At 43.7% G+C, this 17845-nt stretch overlaps 2 protein-coding genes across 3 annotated transcripts in view; one reads left to right on the top strand and one right to left on the bottom strand.

Moving 5' to 3' along the window:
- Positions 1-17845, top strand: part of PTRH2 (peptidyl-tRNA hydrolase 2) — a 186816-nt gene that overhangs the window by 7853 nt on the left and 161118 nt on the right. The gene's annotated exons all lie outside the window — the stretch shown is intronic.
- CLTC (clathrin heavy chain) overlaps positions 1-17845 on the bottom strand; it is a 30176-nt gene that overhangs the window by 5195 nt on the left and 7136 nt on the right. For both annotated transcript variants that reach the window (XM_053995814.1, XM_053995815.1), the window contains exons 2-30: positions 17128-17335; positions 14768-15036; positions 14293-14454; positions 13424-13537; positions 12887-13060; positions 12077-12274; positions 11224-11424; positions 10501-10653; positions 10070-10192; positions 9746-9883; positions 9492-9656; positions 9222-9402; positions 8709-8872; positions 6923-7048; positions 6223-6365; positions 5632-5866; positions 5180-5302; positions 4939-5084; positions 4612-4795; positions 4118-4310; positions 3530-3687; positions 3185-3349; positions 2986-3093; positions 2709-2876; positions 2413-2562; positions 2186-2317; positions 1919-2029; positions 1150-1320; positions 825-1046 (exon numbers count right to left, since the gene is read on the bottom strand). In XM_053995814.1, coding sequence (XP_053851789.1) covers positions 825-1046; positions 1150-1320; positions 1919-2029; positions 2186-2317; positions 2413-2562; positions 2709-2876; positions 2986-3093; positions 3185-3349; positions 3530-3687; positions 4118-4310; positions 4612-4795; positions 4939-5084; positions 5180-5302; positions 5632-5866; positions 6223-6365; positions 6923-7048; positions 8709-8872; positions 9222-9402; positions 9492-9656; positions 9746-9883; positions 10070-10192; positions 10501-10653; positions 11224-11424; positions 12077-12274; positions 12887-13060; positions 13424-13537; positions 14293-14454; positions 14768-15036; positions 17128-17335 — 4785 coding nt within the window. The remainder of the gene's footprint in view (positions 1-824; positions 1047-1149; positions 1321-1918; positions 2030-2185; positions 2318-2412; positions 2563-2708; positions 2877-2985; positions 3094-3184; positions 3350-3529; positions 3688-4117; positions 4311-4611; positions 4796-4938; positions 5085-5179; positions 5303-5631; positions 5867-6222; positions 6366-6922; positions 7049-8708; positions 8873-9221; positions 9403-9491; positions 9657-9745; positions 9884-10069; positions 10193-10500; positions 10654-11223; positions 11425-12076; positions 12275-12886; positions 13061-13423; positions 13538-14292; positions 14455-14767; positions 15037-17127; positions 17336-17845) is intronic.

Here is a 17845-nt window from a genome sequence, read left to right as displayed (position 1 = left end):
CTACTACTCCCACTAAAGGCATGGTGTTAGCTTGGTACAGGCATCGCTGACAAACAGTTGTATTGCTCAGCCCACCTCCCCCAAAACAGCATTTCAGGCTGGCTACAGAACTACAGGGTAGTCCTGCCTTTAGAAAGAACAGCCAGGCAAATTTCTGGACAAACAGGCACCTTAGTCTTCACTGACTGCATGAAAGTAAAAGCTGAACTCAAGCTTGGAAAAGTCTTAATCATTAAGCAATTTACACCATTTCCCTGGAAGATAACTCCAAAAGCTTCAGCTGGGAAAATCTTGCTAGTGACAGTTGGATTTAACTCAAGTCTGTTCAAGTCTGTCAGAGCATTACCAAGTAGTTCCCCCATCCCGAGTCACTTCAAATAAGAGTTGAGTCATAATTAGTGCCATTAAGTGTCAGAGCCACATTTTAGAGTTAAATGCATAGCAGAGTAAGTTATCTCTAGGTCTAGCTATAAAGCTGTTTTAGTACACAGTCTAGTATTTAGTTAAAGCTTGATCCCAGCTGGGATTCCTGACTGACACAGCACAGGAAATGCCTGGAGCCTGGAACTACTTTAGACACTGCCCGGGGTCAGGCAAATACTACTGATGTAGGTTCTGTAATTGGTAGAGAGGGTGGAGCCTGCACGTGTTTCAGCCTCTTAGAGGGCGAAGTCTCTCCCCAGATGGACTGAAAAGTAAGTGTGGACATGGACAGACAGACATTGGACAAAGCCCAAACCAATGTTAGTAGCAAGCAGACAGTCTCAAGGCATTCACCACAGTGACTAACAAGCTCTGGGTGCTGGAGAGGCACCTGCTCTTACCTTGGTCAAGTATTCCTTCATGACCTGAATAAAGTATGGCATGGCAAAGTCCATAATGTTGTGCCTCCACGCTGTTTCCAAGACAACATCCGGCCTTAGAAGATCATAGCAGGTGAAGAGACAAGCACCAAAGCATTCCCTCTTGTTCTCCTGCAAGAACCACTGCAGCAGCTCTTCTGCCAGCTCAGTATCTTTGGATTCGGAAGCGTACTGCATGGCATCCTGCAACGGGACAGAGCCTCAGCCTCGAGGGACACAACAATTCACAAGCTCCCCTTAGCTTAAAGCCAAAGCTTTGCTAAAGCTGACCTGGGTGCTGTCTCACCTTGTAGAGCCTGTCCTTCTTACAGAGCTCCACGCTCTGTTTCCAGCGGTTGTTGCCTTTGAAGAGATAGGCAGCGATCCTTCGGAACTCTATTAGCTCGTGTTTCTCCAAACGTTGGGCAAGAGAAATGTTGTCAAAGTTGTCATAAGCATCTATAGAAGTCCTAAGAGCCTGAGTGAAGCAGAAGAAAAAAAGTCACACCTCAGATATACAACTGCACGCACAAAATGCAAATATTTTCCCTTAGTTCTGTATTCCTGTTTGTAGGAAGATAAAGTACTCCAGCCAGACCTGCAGAGATCTGCTATTTTATCTGAGAAGCTGCTGTTTGACACACATGAAGTTTAGAGTGTTTCAGAAAGTATTTTTCAGTAGGTTAAGAGTCTCTGAATACCAGGCAGCTGTTCTCTGAAAACATAAAACAGCCAGACATCACAACTGTTTGCCTCTTCTGTGAGTCCTTTTCTGAGCACACACTGTTTGTTTACCTTAAATAAAAGCTGTCACACTCATAACAAAGTAGCCACTCCACCCCCAATAGGTGACACAAAATGCTCTCAGAAAGCCACTAACACTTTCCCACTTAAATCCTTGGCTCCTCACCATTAATTCAGTTTAAAGCTGGAGAACATACATTTAATGAATTAAAGTTAATGGCAAGCAGGTAAAACCTTCTGAAAATGAGAAAGAAAACTGTGTTTCTACACATTAAACAAAGGCTGAGAATATGAGGTAAATCCAAAATTAAGTGCTTCAAGACAAGACATACCTGGTAATCTTCTTCAATAATGAAGAGGTTGTTGAGGGACTCATTGACTGATTTGTTGTTGTGATTTTGAACCGAGCGCAGGTAAGGCTTAACCAGGGGCAGCTGTTTAACCTTCAAGGAATCAGAGAGACACATTTAAGTCAGTTTTTTGTGGAAGTCTCTTAGCATCTTCCCTGGCAGGCAGGGGAGTAGCTAAGCATTTTTAAATGCCACTACAGCTCAATGCTTTCCCAGCTTTTGCTTTCATCTGGATAGCAGGAAAATTACCTTTGTGAAGAAGGTGACAGCACGAGTGTGGTCAAGCCGAGGGGACAACACCATCAGCAGATCATTGAGCAGCAGAGGCTTAAATTCCAAATAGAACTGAACTGCCTTGTAGTACAGCTCCACATTGGCCACCTAGAGAGGAGTAAAAATACTTGTTCAGAGCAGGAGTTTGATTGTGGGGAAATCCAAATGAAAAACAGACATAACTTTCACTAGGAAAGCAATACCTTAGTGATGATATCTTTGAACTGGCCTTCTTTCCAAGCATCTGTTGGGTGATTCATCATTGTGATTATGGCATTATCATATTCTTCATACTTATCATACAGGAACACCAGTTCAGCCCAAAGATGGGCTTGCTCTGCAGCTCTCAGAACCTAAACAAAAGGCAGAATCAGCAATATTTCCATCAGTGCTCTGGCTTTAGTGCCATTAATAACCTCAGGAGCTGCTTGTGCAAAAGCTGGGTACAACAGCCCAAAAAGGTATGTTTTCAGCTAAATTTAAAGCCTCAGACATTCACCTTGGGAATGTTGACTCTGGACCAGAACAGCTCCAAGTGCTCCCTCATCTTCTGTGGCTTGAACTTGGAGTAGAGAATTGCCAGCTCTGTGAACATCCCCATGTGTGCTCGCTCCAGCCCAAGCGCTGCTTCCAACATAGTGATCAGCTCTTCAAAGTACCCACGATCCTTAGAGACACAGACAGAGACATTTCACATCAGGAACCATCCCAAATCCCAGATTTTGACAGAGCTGCCATGGCAGAACTGACTGTACAACAGGAGTCAGCTTAATTACCTGGTAATAGTTGATTAGCTCTTCCAGCTCATCTGCATGCACTACAATATGGAGCCCACACATCTGAGCCAGGCGGAATTCTTTTCCATCCACACAAGCAAAGCAGACCTGGAATTGAGAGTTGTGTTACTGCTTATAACCAAGGCTTCTGAGCAGGCCCCAGCTTTGAAGTCCTTGACCCCAGAGGCAGTAAATTCACCTCTTTCCATGTCCGAGTGCTGTTGGCTTTCCGAGCACCATCCACGGCTGCCTGGTACTCGCCGAGGTGCACCAAGGTTGAGGCCAAACGGCCGAAGTTGGACACGTTGTTGTACAAGAGCTTGGCTGCTTCATACATCTTCTCATCATAGCAGCGATCACCAACCTGGGGCAGAGCACAGCCAGGTTATTCCTGCATGTTTTCAGCCACTGGCTTACGTTAAATGCGTGGCATTCGAGGCCTTGTCAAAATGGATTTAAAGGCCACGATCTATGTGCATACCCAAACAGACAGAATTCCCAACACCCCTCTGTGAGGCAGCAAAACAAAGTCAGTCTCACTCACCTGCTGGATGTGTGCATTGTTGGGGCCATTGATGAACTCCTCTAGCTCTGCCAGGCGGTTTGTTTTAGCAAGAGCAAAGATTAATTCTGTTTCCACATACGACTCCCGGGCCTTCTTGCGTGCCATCTGCAGATACTTCACCAGTTCTTCCCAGTTTCCTATGGAAAGGAGTTCAGAATGTTTATTTCCCACCATTTGGGACACTTGTGTTTAACTTAAACAATCAGCTGAACCTCATTTTGACATATGACAATTTGGACAGCTATTCCCCAACAATCAACAACCTCCACACTCCTCATCATGTGTTAATGAAATCATCTTAGAATGGGCCTAATTAAAATATTATTTAACTTCATACAAAGACTCTGAGAGAAGTCTCCAGCTAGCTAAAGAAGGAAATTACAGGCCACTGATTATCTGCAGATGGAATACACTACCTTTCCCCATTCTTATTTAGGGCAGTCCTTGAAGGACCAGATTCCTCTACTTGCATCGAGATACAGGTCTGGCAGAACTGCAGTTTGAGCAGACCAGGCAAAAGAGCTGAGCAACATCAACAGCCAAGATGTAAATAAAACTTAATCATACCACTGGCATTAGCAGCTTGAACAACTTCCATGTATGAGGAAGGATCATCTGCTTTAATGTAGGAGTCAATTGCTTCCTTTACCATCCCCTTCTGGAGCTGTGCTTTGGCCAGCTGGCTCCACACTGCAGGTTCGTTGCAGCGCTCGGCGAACTCGTACGCACGGTCCAGGTTCCCAATGTGCTCTATCAACACCTGGGAAAAGGATAACCATGAGCAGCCACTCTCAGAAAGGTCACTTTTACAACACACTAAGCTGGGGTTTATGTAAGTTCCTCAATGGATCCACAGCTTTTAAAACAGGGACTAACTTCATACAACCCACACAGCGTGAGTGATTTTAGGCTTTACAAAGTTTCAATAAACAACATTTGTTCTGTTTTGTAAGACAAGACACTGAGCAGCTTTGAGCACTTTGCTAATTGGTGTTAAGTACCAGCAAAGCCCTTGTGTGGGGATGCACAGGGAGTTTTTAAAGCCTGAGAATTGAAGATACCTGTACAGCTGATGTGTTGACATCAAACTTCCTGAAGATAGCAAATGCCTCCTCAAAAAGCTCATTGCTGATAGCAATATTGGCTATGTCAGGGGCATCATAGTTATCCAGGCGATTGATGTACTCCATGACACGGGTGCGGTCAGCCTTGATAGCTGTAAGGATGAGAAGGTTCTGCAGATTCCTGAAGAGGGAAAGAAATATTTGCTTATCAAATAATGATCAAGAAATTCACCTTCCCCTCTGGAGAAGGTATTAGTTTATTTGTTGTTTCACATTACAGCAATAATACCAAGTTTCCCGTGGCTTAGTTTTCATTTCACACACCTGTGCTCACTGAACACTGAATTATCCAGAACGATTTTCTCCAGCAGTTCAATGAGCTCATTGGGAAGATCTGCAGTCATGAAGGCCTTCACAGTGACAGAGACTTCCTCGGGGTCCTGGGTCTCTGACAGTGCAGTCTGGACAACCTGCAGGCAGAGTCAAGGCACGGAGAAATGAACAATGTCAGGTTCTGCAAATCCAGATAGGACAGGCAAGGCTGTGAATGTCCTGCCAGCTGTACCTGGTCAATCAGGGGTCTTCTGTAGGGGTTGCTTTCCAGTAGCACACTGGCCCAGAGCTCGGGGTCCTTACGACGAACTAAGTAGCGGGAGAGACTCTTGAAGAGGGAGTTCTCATTGCACACCTGGAGAAAAGCACAGCTTGCTCAGAGGGAAGGCAGAGCTATGGAGCCTACAGATAATTGTACTGCAACTCTGAACTGAGGGGCAGACTAGCAATCTCAGCCTTTGATACTCTATTAACCTCCCAGTTTAGGATGGGCAGGAGAGTTTCCTGTTTCTCATTAAGCTGCAGAGGGAGGTTAAACAACCACCTCCTCTTCTGTGTTAGAAGCATGCACTTCCCAGTTTAATACGTTTTAGGAGATCCATGCTTTTGTCATAAAGCTTTCTGTGTACCCCATGACACTGATGGTAGGAGTCAATCACGAGGCAGCAGCCTGGGCATACATACATTAATCAGCTCCAGATCGCACTGTCCACGCTCGTAAGCCACACAGGCCAGGTGAGGGTCCCTCTTCTCACAGTACTTGCCAACAACACGACTGTCATAGTAGGGATTCTCACGCAGGAATCTCTCTGGGTTGTTGTTGCTGTCAATGTATATCTTGGCCAGTGCATTGTGAGTGGCAGGCTCCTCACAGCCCTCGTGAATTCTTGCTTCCAGCCAGGGCAGAAGCAGCTTCAGCCTAGAAAGAAGTGATTTTCACGTGAGAGGCTGAGTAAGTCAATATCCAATTGCATAATTTCTACACTCTGGAAGCGAATCTTGGTGTAGGATAGAGTCAGGAACTAAACCAGAGTTTTACAGTGCTCTGTTTTAACCTACATTTTGATTCATTATTCTAAAGGTGTAACCTTCTGACACTATGAATAAAACACCCCAAAGTTATCTGGAGAGATCCCCACATCAGCCAAGAATTAGGGCTGGTTCTCACCCAGTGGCAGCTTCTGCTTGTGTCAGTACCAGCTTTAGCTGTGTGACATGCACTGATGGATGAGCAGCAGACTGGGAATTGATAAGAGACTCGTAGAAGTTTAATACCTGTTTCTTTTCTCAACCTCTGCAACAAGTTCATCAGTTGAAAATTGACCTCTCACTACAAGGATGAGGTTCTTGATCACGTCTTCAGAGCAATCCACATCAAGCAGTCCCCCAATAACAACTGGCAGACGGCTTGGATTCACCTACACAGGAGCATTTAAAGAGGTCAGGATGCTGTCAGGGAGCAAGGGCAGGCAATACTTATCCCCAGAACTCTACTTGTTAAGACTAACCCCATCTTCCTGCCTTTACTCCCAGCCTCCTGAGGTTCTGAACAAGCTTAAAAGTCAATTCTTCAGTCAACAGGTGTTCCCATCCCAGCCTAATGGCTCACTTAGCTCCCATAAGAGCTCCTGAGCAATCCACTTTGTCCCTGCTGGAAGTTAAAAGGAAAACTTCCCCTCCTCCCCACTCCAAAATGTTGAGACTTAAAATCACCCCAACAACTCCGAAGTTATGCTTCCAAATCTTCCTCCTTCAAGTGGCACATGAGTGGGAGCTACTGCTTAACCTGACTGAAGAATGAGATCTGACTCACATCAGGGCTAATTTACTGGAGGCCACTAATAACCACTTAAATGTCAGTCTCAGGTACAAAGCTGTTTGCAGAACACTTAGACATGATGCCTGTAGTCATATATGATACTGTAAAAATGGATCAATTTGACTCACTGAAGCCAAGGGACAAGTTGTCACCTACCTTCTGTACATAAATCTCAATATATTTTTGGAGATTATTTCTATACAAATACAGCACCAAGTCGTGGACAAAGTCAAAGCGGTCACACACAATGATGAGAGGCAGCTGGTCAGTGAGTTTAGCTTCCTAGAAAGAGAAGAGCTTTAGTAATTTGGTTTTGCTCTTGCACTTAAGCAGACAAATAATACAGTCACTTAAACTGTCAAAGCAGCTGAATTTGGAAAGCCAAAACTCAACAGTCAACCAAATAATGACAGCTTGTTGTTCAGCTAATTGTTTGCAATATGTAAAGTGGGAGCACTCACACCCACTGCAGGGTGTGAGGAGCAAGAAGCTTTTTGGAGTTTAACCCTGCTCCTTTGCATGGCAGACTCTACAGAGTTTTACAACACAATACAACTATAACAAGCCTAAGCTATAGAGAATATTTTTAGTTGCCACTGGTGTTTGGTGTGCAGGATTAGCACTCTGGGATTTCAAAAGAAATGTAACCAAGACTAGATTAAGTTGTGGTTCATAATGTAAAACTTATATACAGAATTAACTTTGAGTGCCATGTGTCATGTGATACCTCCTAACTGTGGATTTAGAGAACAGTAAGAATTAAGCTCTATAGCAGTACTACTTAAACTGCTTACCAGATTAATTATCTAAAAGCATTCCAACTTTCAGCATAAGGTTACAATGGCTACAGTACAGAAGCTTAGTCTATGTGGCAGACAGTATTCCGGATGCATATTTCAGATTGCTTATTCCAACATGCACATCCCAGAATATAATCCTACATATAAATTACACTTAAGGACTTTACACAGGGAGGCCTGTACTGGGAGATTTACCTGGTACATGTCCTGCACATTCCAGACATGGAACAGCACAAAAAACAATAACTTTCATCAGGAATTTGACAGCTTGATAACATATCTTAGGTGGCTTGATCAAATTACATACCTTACACCTCGGTGACACCAGTTAGTTTTAGAGAATTCTCTTGGGAAGAGTTTTGCCATCTTCAGATATGATCAGCAAAATCTAAGACTATGCTATGTAACCAACAAACATGAAGGCAGGAAATGTTCCCAGATAAAGTTTTCCCCTCCCACACGGTTGCTCAGGTATTTCTCAGAGTGTTGTGTTTGTCAATAAGCTCAGTACTAAGACTAGAGAATCTGAACTTGGAGCACATCACCTTTTCCTACTCTCCAGCAATGCTCTGGATCAGTCAGGATATATTCCCACTGACTGGCATCTCCCAGCAGAGCTAAACCATGGCTCACCTGGCTGAAATTTCAGTGTGTAGGAGTAAGACAGATCAGCCCTGAAAGCATTTATGGAACTAATTGACTATTTTCATCTGTTGTTTCTGTAGTTGCTCAGTTGGAGTTGATTACACTATAAATAAGCATTAAGTTACCAACTCATTTGGCACTTTGGGTGTTCTCAAGTTAAGCAAACTGTTTACTATTTTACAGCAGACATTTTTAACAAGTTCTAGGTAAGCTGGTACATTTACTACAGGTTAGGAGTTCAAGCCAGATTAACCTTAGCAAGAACAGTGAGGAACTGACTTGACATTGTCATTTTCTACACAATATTCCAGGCTCAGACTTTATTAGGAGGTACTGTCAACATGGCATATACCTCTGGTTTGAGGACACTTGGATCCTTAAGTGCAAAGGTTAAAACTCATCTATTTTCACAGAGCTGCCTCATTTCACTAGTGACACACCACGTTTCGTCAGAACCCCAAACAGCCCCAGACAGTCCAGTGTTACCCAAACATTACCTTGAGGAAGTTTTTAACACGTTCTGGATCATAGCAGTTACTTTCCCTGCAGATTCTTTCCACTTCTTTAATTTGTCCTGTCTTGCATGCAGCTTGAATGTACTTGAAGTGCACATCTGGATCCTGGCTGAAGTTTACAATGGAGCCCAGGAAATAAAACAAACCTGGAGAGAAACAGTCAACAGATTACTTGCTGGTCTCACTTGAAAGTACAAATCCCAAAGGCTACAGAAGTTTAAGACACCCATTTTGAACAAAGGCAAAAGGCCAACATTCTAGGTTTTTCTACAGCTCCAAACATTTTCCAGGATTTCAGAAAAACAAATTATGCAACTGAATAGTGGTATCCATCCTAAACAGGTAAACTTTAAGGTTTAGATCTGTTTCAAGAGAGTTTGAGGCCTAACTCTTAAGCTCATTATGGCTTTCTAGATTTCAGCAGACAGACAGTCCTTCATACACACATCTGCAACGAGGTGAGCACCAGCTCCTCTTGCAGAAGTACAGACTTACCTTCAAAGCTCTTGAAGGACTCAAAGAGCTCAATGAGTGACTGTGTTGACAGCTGCTCGTGGTATTTGGAAGCTACCTGGACACAGATCTGCAGGTTCTGACGGATGTTAGCGGACAGCATCGCACGCAGACACTCCAGAGAGTCTTCTACTGATAAGGACCCAAAATAATTCACTAACCACTGCAAAGACACACAAGGCATTTTAGACCTGAGTAGAATAGCAGTTATTAAAGGCTGGACTTGTAGGTGCAGGGTGTTTGATGCCTTACCTCAGGGTTGAGGAGGTGAGTGTGAACTACCGCGCGCTTGATGTCGTACAAGTCTGTGAAGTGCTCGAGTGCTCTCTGCAGCAAACCAGCCTTCTCACACAGCTGAGCTATGTGAGCCCGGTCATAGTGAGTAAACATTTGGTTTCCCAGGATGGCATCTGCAACCTAGAAGGAACAGGGAACATTTTCACTCAGTTCCTGAGCACTGCCACCAGTGTTTGCCATGTCCAGCTCCAGGAAGCCTGAGCACGTACCTGAGGCGCGTGCATGAGGTTCATCTCAAGTAAACGTGTTTGCAGGGGACCTTCTGAGGGACGATTATTCTTCAGTGCATCCAGCAGAAAGGCTGTACATTGCTGGATTAAATTATATTCCATAAAGACATCCACAATCTGAAAAAAAAAAAAAAAAAAAAAAGAAAGAAATTTAGGTTTTTGATTAGGAGCTGGAAGTATATTTAAGCATCAATGCAGCTTCCAAAGCTAAATCCAAACTCATTGCTCTGATGGTTTGAGTAAGGCTCCTCTTACCAATTTAATGCTTTGAAGTCAACATCTCACAGCAATAAAGTTATTTACCTGTGTTATATCTGCAAGAGGCTCTTCATCTTGAACAAGCATTTGTGCAAACTGCTGTCCTTGATCAGGGCTGATTCTCATTACATTCCTCAGCAAAAAAATCCAGTCTGGAGTATATCCAACCTGAGAAGGTGATGAAAAGCGAGAACTCAGCAAAAGCACACAACCTTGTTAAATATAGAGCTCAGTAAAGCTACTGTCAGGAGATTACACAACTCAGCCAGGATCTCCCTCTTTTGGAAAAGGCTACATGGGGAAGTAGGGAAAGACACATGTAGGAAGTCTAGCAGTAACTATTAATAAAAAACTTGAGGCAAAAGTAAATACTATTCAGGCTCTCAGATTCCCCCACAGTTACTTCTAGTTACTTTGGAACATGCACTAGTTATTATTAAACACGGGATAGATACAGCAATTTAATTTTCTCTCACCTTCTTAGCATACAAAACAATCTTCTGGACTTGTCCTGTTTCAGCAAAACACTGGATGACCTTGTTTGGAACATTGGCTCTCAGATAGACACTAAGTGCTAGTGTAGGATCCACAGATTTCACAAGGTCTCCCAGCTCCTCTGAGCACTCCAGCTGTTCAGAAACAGAAATGCAGTCAGCCCACCCTGACAGTGCCATGCTGAGATGCACTACCATCCTCTTCCTCATTTATCTTCTCTTCCTTTTGGACTTCTCTTTAAAAAATTAAGGCCCATCTTGACAGCCTGAGTTGACTCTCCCAGCAGTGATCTAGGGGGCTCAGCTCCTCATGTTCTACAGCAGTCAAACAAATTTTCAGAGCTAGAAAGAGCTGGGTGACACATTGTACCAGCACATTTCTCCAATTAATTACACAGAAGTAATCACAGCTCAAAGCACTTGCAGTCAGTATCCAAAGGAGTGGTTTGGCAAAGCCCAGCAGCAGCTCAGAGCTTTCCATGCTCTGCACATCCTGCTGTGATTTTAAATGTAGAATGAATGAGAAATCCATCAATTCTCTTGCAGTAATTTGAGTCGTAGTGACAGGTAGAGTGAGCACCTATTGCTCAGCTATTTGCTGTCACTGCTGAGCTCCCAGCTCAGTTTTCCTGGGAAGGAGGGAAGCTGTCAGGCAGTGCTGTTCCTTCCCTCCCACAGCTCTGAAGGTACCAACCCCAAACTTACCTTATCTTCTTTTAGCCATTTTTCCAAGAGCTGCTTGCGGCCCTGCTGGAGCACTGGTCTGCAGAGCTCCAGTGACTCATACTTGTTCAGCTGCCCTTGGTCCAGCAGAATGCCAAAATACTGCAGGAGAGGGGAAGTCTGCCCTGGCTGAGCTGGAACACTCTGGAACCGACGTATGGTGTCTGGAGTACGCAGGATTCCCTGCCAGAGAGAGAGAGAGAGAGAAATCCACTTCAATTTTCTTTTCTGCTGTTGTGGCTTGGCAAGAGTTTCTTCAGGAAGCTGGAGGCAATGTCACTGTAGGTGTCACAAGCATTTCTATGTTTTGCCAGCCCAGAATGTCAGGAGCAATATGGCTGAACACCAGCTCAGGCACTGAGATGCTTTGACAGAAAATGTGCTATAATAACCCATTAAATTTATTTCAGTAGCAATGCAGATTTAAGTTCAGAATTAGGACACCCTTGGCCTTGCAAGCAAGTTCCTCTCATCTGAATTTAGTCTTAGCCTGGGTTTTTTTATCCTGTTTCCAGGTGCAGCCTCAGCTAGAGGTTGTCTTTTCACAGACACTTTTTTGCATCATTGGAGAAATAAAGGTGAGAACCAGAAACACTATGAATCGTAGCCATTACTTCATCATTTATTCCTCCTCTCCTCTGTGGACTTTACAAACTCTAAGATCATCCAGCTTGCAGTCAGTGTCAGCACCCAAAATACCTGTGAAGCACCAAAGTCCTACCTTGGGAAAAGAGCAGCAATAAGGTTGCGCCCTTGCCACTAGAAAAATTCACTGAGCTTTCCTGAAGCAAGAAGCTGAATTCAGTAGAGTTCAGTGCTGTTCTGAACACTTTACCTTTGGGGCATTAGCTGCCACTTTTGCTGCCTCTGAGTAGTTCCCTTGTGCAAAGAGTGCATTGAATTTCCTGGCAAAGAGCTCCTCGGCCCCTGCCAGGTTGTTGCGGACAGCCATCCGTAAAGCCAGGTCAGGATTCTGCAGCACGTTTGTGATGTAGGGAATGATGTTCTCCTCTTCCACACACACTGAGAGCACCTGAATAAACCACCAGGGGAAACCTCCAGTTAGCCCAAAAATTAAAAGTGAGCCAAAGGCTAAGCTAACTTCTAAGAGGAAAGTTATGGTATTCATGGAAAGTTTTTCATCCCTTGGTAACTCATACTTGTCATTTTATTAAAGAGACCTCTGGTTAGAAAGAACCAATGTCATCCATTGTCTGCATCAAAGCAGGCAATTTATAGTTTAACTGAGGTATTTGCAGAGGTAGAAATACAGGGATACAATGGATCTTTCAGGGATACAGGGATCTTCTAAAACCCCTACTCAATGTCTTAAGTAATCAGTCCTAGAGGAACAAGTCTTCTGCTCTATATTCCCCACGCTCAAGCCACCCAAAATCAATGTGGGCTAAAGGCATGGCTGTACAATGTTATAACTTGTTCATAAAGTAGTTAAGTGAGATGTGTATGGAGATAGAACAGCAAATTTATTTTGGGGGTCACAACACTGTCAGACCTCACATGTTCTGAGCGGAGTTCAAAGTTAACATTTCTGGAAATTTTTAGACATAGATATGAACCCTGCAGTGTATCATGAAGAGCCAGTGGGATTAGCTAAAGAAGTGGCTTCCAGGCCAAGTTTTCTTACTTGTCCCTTTCTGTTGACTCCAATAATTCCAGCTGTTGCTTCGTGCTGTGCAGTAACAAAAATGGTCTCTCCACTGATCCTGTTCATGTAGATACAGGTGCCAGTTTCCAGGTCATACAAGTGGATGTAGCCATACTTTGTTATGAGGAACACCACATCGTGCTTGTCACTGATCTGCAGAACAGAAATAGATCACTCAAATTTGGCACTGGATAAATGAGTTGGTGCTTTTGAGACTCAGCAAACAGCTGAGCCATTTCAGGACAGCCAGAAGTGCTGTTTTATTTTTACTTGAGTACTATCACAGCAGAATGACGTTTGAAGAGCTTGAAAAGCAGTTAAAACATATGGATATTTCTTCCATAAATAAGAACATGCTGCTTGTCCCCACCTTTACTTCACCACTACTGAAGCAGGAGCAGCAGTCACACCAGTTTAGGGCTAACCCTCAGGTCCACATTAACCAGCTGGTTCCCAGTGCCCTGCTCCTATCACATCCACCAAGAGAAGATGCAGACCTGTTTGCAGCTGTCATACCTGCATAGCAACAGGAAAGTCACTTTGTGCTTCAGGAGGAAAGAAGACATCCACAGCTTTCTTTGGAAAGGGCTGATTCCCAGTGGGTGGTGTGCCAACCTCAATGATATGCAGCTGTGCAAGAGATAAGATTAATTCTTGCATCTAATTTATTTAACAATAGATTCAACAATGAAATTACAGCAATTCCCTTGCTGCTCAGCCTTAATCCCAAGTGTATGCAAAGACAAATTAAGTTAATCATCCTAAATATTTTCACTGGCTGAAGGTGTGGCACTAGGTGTTCATGTACCAGAGGTGAGGGAAACAGTTAAATATGATCTTTAGTTGCCCCTAATTACAATTGGAAGTTTCAGTTAGGTTACTTTAGATGAACTCTTTTAACTTGGTTCCCGTTCTACAAAGACAGTTCTGAAGATGTTTCTCTGAATCTAGCTCTGGTTTTACTGTAACTTACATAATTCTAGCATTAGCATTGGGCCACTATTTAGCCTTGCAACACTATTGCTTCACTTTTTAAAAATTTTCATCCAACAATTTGGAAATTAGTTGAGTCTGATACCAGGAATCAGCATCAAAGAATGATTACCACAGCTTTTCCCTCAAGCTTAGCCTGTGAAGCTGAGAGTCACATGTTTCAAGCAGCTAATTAGGCTGGTCATGACATGCCACTTAACTTCTCCACTCACAGATTCTTGCTACACCAGGTAGTCCAAGCTCTGTATGCACCACATGTCATATCCAGACTGACACAGTCCTTCACTTTCTTCCTTAAATGCAACTTTTTGCATTAAACCACTTGTTCTCCTGGAAGCAGAGAACCAGGGTGAGTCACTAAAGATGACAATATATTTAGAACCAAGCCTTACCTTACCCCCAGCTTGCCCTCTTACTGCAAAACAGAAGAGAGTGGATTCTTCAGCATTCCCTTCCATCTTGAACTGTGCAAAGCTGGCTGCATGTCCCTCAATGGGCTGGGACACTTTTCTGTCCACAGAGTACAGCTGCATTGCTCCCACGACACGGTTTTGCTACACAGAAAAGAACAAGTGTCAGGACAAAGAGGCACTGCGACAGTAATTTCATTTAATATTGGTCAATATGCTGCCATTCCAAGCTTCCTCTTACAACAGCATCACTTCAGACTCTTAACCTTGCACTAGTGTTTATATCATTACAAATCCAATTATAATAATGTGAGATTTTCAGTTACACTTAAGTTTGTTATCTGAAGATTGAGACAAGCATTTACATTTAATAAAACAAACAGATCAGTCCTGTTCCTGTAGAAGGAGACAACAAGACAAGCTCTGGGGTTTCCACATCTTCCTGGAGGTAAAGTACCTGTGCAGATATTCCAGTCAGCAAGAGCCATTTCTGCTTGGCATCAGTTCTGTAGTTGATGATCTGGCAGCCAGCAAGGCTGGAGTGGCGATCAAACATCTTCACGGGCTGGGACTCCCCCTCCATGCTCCAGTGGTAAACTGCATTATCCGTCACGAGGGCAACAGTGTTCAGAGAGATCCACTTCCAGAAGGTGACATCATCTGTCATGGTGTGAGCCTTCATCTTGCTCTTCATCTCAATGTTAAAGATTTGCAGCGTTTTCCCAGCTAGAAGACACAGCATCGTTAGCCACGTGACAGAGCAGAAGAGCTGCACTAGGACATTAAACCCTGGGGACTTCCTTCAAGAAAAAGCTGTTCTACACTGGCAGACCTTCAGGGATCAGCTTTCACTTTGAACCAGGCCACACTCCTAGGGCTGATTTTACTGATTTGCCACTACTGAGCAATCAAACAGATGCGGAGAACGGGTTGGTAGGAGACAAAAGCTTCAGCCACACAAATGGGTTGGAGGATACTTCACATACATCAAAACCAGGTTACAGTCATGCTGAGGCTCTTTGGAGTTTGAGGGAAGCTATGTCAGTGGCATTAAAAGCTACGTCCACATCTGTTTTAAGTATGAAAAGGGCACAACATGGAACAGTCAGGTTGGCAGAGGGCTTTTGTAATTCAGGCTAATTAACCAAAACCTTGGGGTTGCACTAATGGGATACACAGCTACTGACTGCAAACCAGACTGACAGGAACTGTGCAAGGGAAGGAATCTAGTGACCAACACAAGCTCTAGAAGGCAAGAGGAAAAGTTCTCCAAATCACATGGAATGGTGCATACAAACATCCTGAACAGCCACCTGCAGTCATTTCTATCAGTTTTTATAACACAGTGGCCTAAGAAATTATTGCTTCCTGTTGAGAAGATAATAAAGGTTTTGACCAGTTCTACTCCTTACAGGAGAGAATTATTTAAGCACAAGTAAGTGTAGCCCAGGAGGAACAGAAAAGATCCCATGAAACTGGATGCAGGCCAGAATATCTGCTACAGTTACTAACTGTAGCCCAGCTTGAGGAAGTCACAGTGCCACAGAGGCAAGAGCCTGCACTCACCAAGGCTTGGTTTAGTTCAAAGCAGTTAGTTCAGCAACTGATGCAAGATGCTGAGTCAGGAGTTTCTCCACAACTTGGAGAAATCTCTCTACTACAGAGTTACTCAGGCTACAGGCAGCAGTTTGTTTCCACATCTAGTGCAGCTGGAGCTTTAGGGTCAAGGGAGAGGACATTCAGGTAACACATTCCTACATGCTACGCAAGGTGTATTACAAGGCAAAATCTAGACTTGAGTCAAAAGGGTCAGTCCTGTTCATAAAAAACTCAGTATCAAGATCCCAGTGATTTAAGTACACTTTGGGTTCTTGAGTGGATTAATTTTGGGAATCTTAAGGACTCCACTGTTTGGGAGGGCATGAAAAACCTCTGAGTTTTAAGCCTTCAGTTGCTTAAACACCACTGTTCAGCCATGTGCACCACCAATCTGAGCCATTTTATTCTGCTTTTTCTTGTCATAAGACACAACAGGTACTAGGTACAGTCAATTGAAGTAACTCACCATCTGCACACACAAGAAAGCATTAAAGTTGTGACAAAACACAGTAGCACAGTATTAAAGTCAAAGTTAGGTAACATTGGATACATACAAATCTTTGCATTAGCAATACATGCATTTCTAGAGTGACTGCACTTAAGGCTTTTTGGGTCTCTGAGGGGAAGAGATGGACATTTCTGGAGACTCCGGAGGAATGCTTGCTCTCTGTAACATCAGAGATACCAAGCTGGCTGACCTTGTACTTCCTTCACCACACAAGTCTTCCCTGCATAGTTTTACTCCTCTTATCATTGGCTGATATAAAAAATATGCACTGGTTTCTTTCAGCAAGGCCAAACTAAGGCCTTCAGGAATATTTGTCCCCCCCTTCCCAGCCTTAGAGCCTTTGTTTTCCTGTCTCTAAGGAAAGGTTTAGCTGATAGACCTTAGATCAGGTCTCACTTCCCTCTAACATGATTCCTTAAAGCCCACACTTGGCTTCCAGCTCTCCCTGCTCAGAAGCTGCAAGCATTTGGACTGAAGGAAAAAACTCATCCTAATGATCAGCAAAATGGCAGGAAGCCTCAGCTGAAGCTCCCTGCCCAGCTGCCTCCAGAAGAACTGAAAATGCATTCAACTTAAGCTCCCATTAAACTGTGAAAAATTGCTACAGGATCCTCCCACATAAATTACCTGGGAGACCTCAGTCACTCATAAACTAGCTCTACAGAAAGCTCTCCATCCACTTCAAACAGCCCTTTATCAGCACTTCATACCTTTCAATGCAATGACTTTACTGGCAGGGTTCATGATAGCACTGTCAGCTGAAATTGGTCTCCGGATTGGGTTGCTGGGGTCATTCATGTCAATGATCACCACTTGAGCCTGTTCTCCTACTTTCTCTCTGATGCAGATGAATTTGTCAGACTCCATCGTCAGAGTGCTGAACCCAATGTTTGCTGGGTTGATGCCCAGATTTTGGAGCTGGAAGAGAAGAAAAAGGTTTAACATTAAGTTATTACCTTGGTATAGCCACAAGCAGTGTTTGTGAATGTCACAGGAAATATCAGACTTTGCCTTTTTTTTGTGACAAAACAGCAATGCTACCCCAAACCAGCACAACACACAGTGTTGCACAATTTCAGTTAAGCCCAGCAGGCTTCCTGGAGAAGCATTCAAGCACTTGGTATCTTGTCTTCAAGGTCCATTTACAACTTAACCATTAAGAACTCAATCTTTGAGCCCCCTCACATGGCTTAAAGCACACTGAACTCACCATACTGGACTTGCAGCTTCAGCCCTCACTCTCACCAGTGAGGTGAGGTCTTTCCTCCCTGAACTCATCCACTGGGTTTGACAGCTATCACTATTTCAAGCTTAACATCACACGTGAGGTGTCTGAGCTTTATCTTTATCCCTGTGGAGCTAAAAAAAGCTGCCTGTCCAGCAATTAGCCCAGGCCTGTCTCGCAGCAGGAGGCAGAGCTGGGCACTA

Source organism: Vidua macroura, chromosome 20 (assembly GCF_024509145.1).
Source record: "Vidua macroura isolate BioBank_ID:100142 chromosome 20, ASM2450914v1, whole genome shotgun sequence".
Classification (NCBI taxonomy): domain Eukaryota; kingdom Metazoa; phylum Chordata; class Aves; order Passeriformes; family Viduidae; genus Vidua; species Vidua macroura.
Note: the sequence above shows the minus strand (reverse complement) of the source record. Positions and strands in the feature narration are given on the sequence as shown.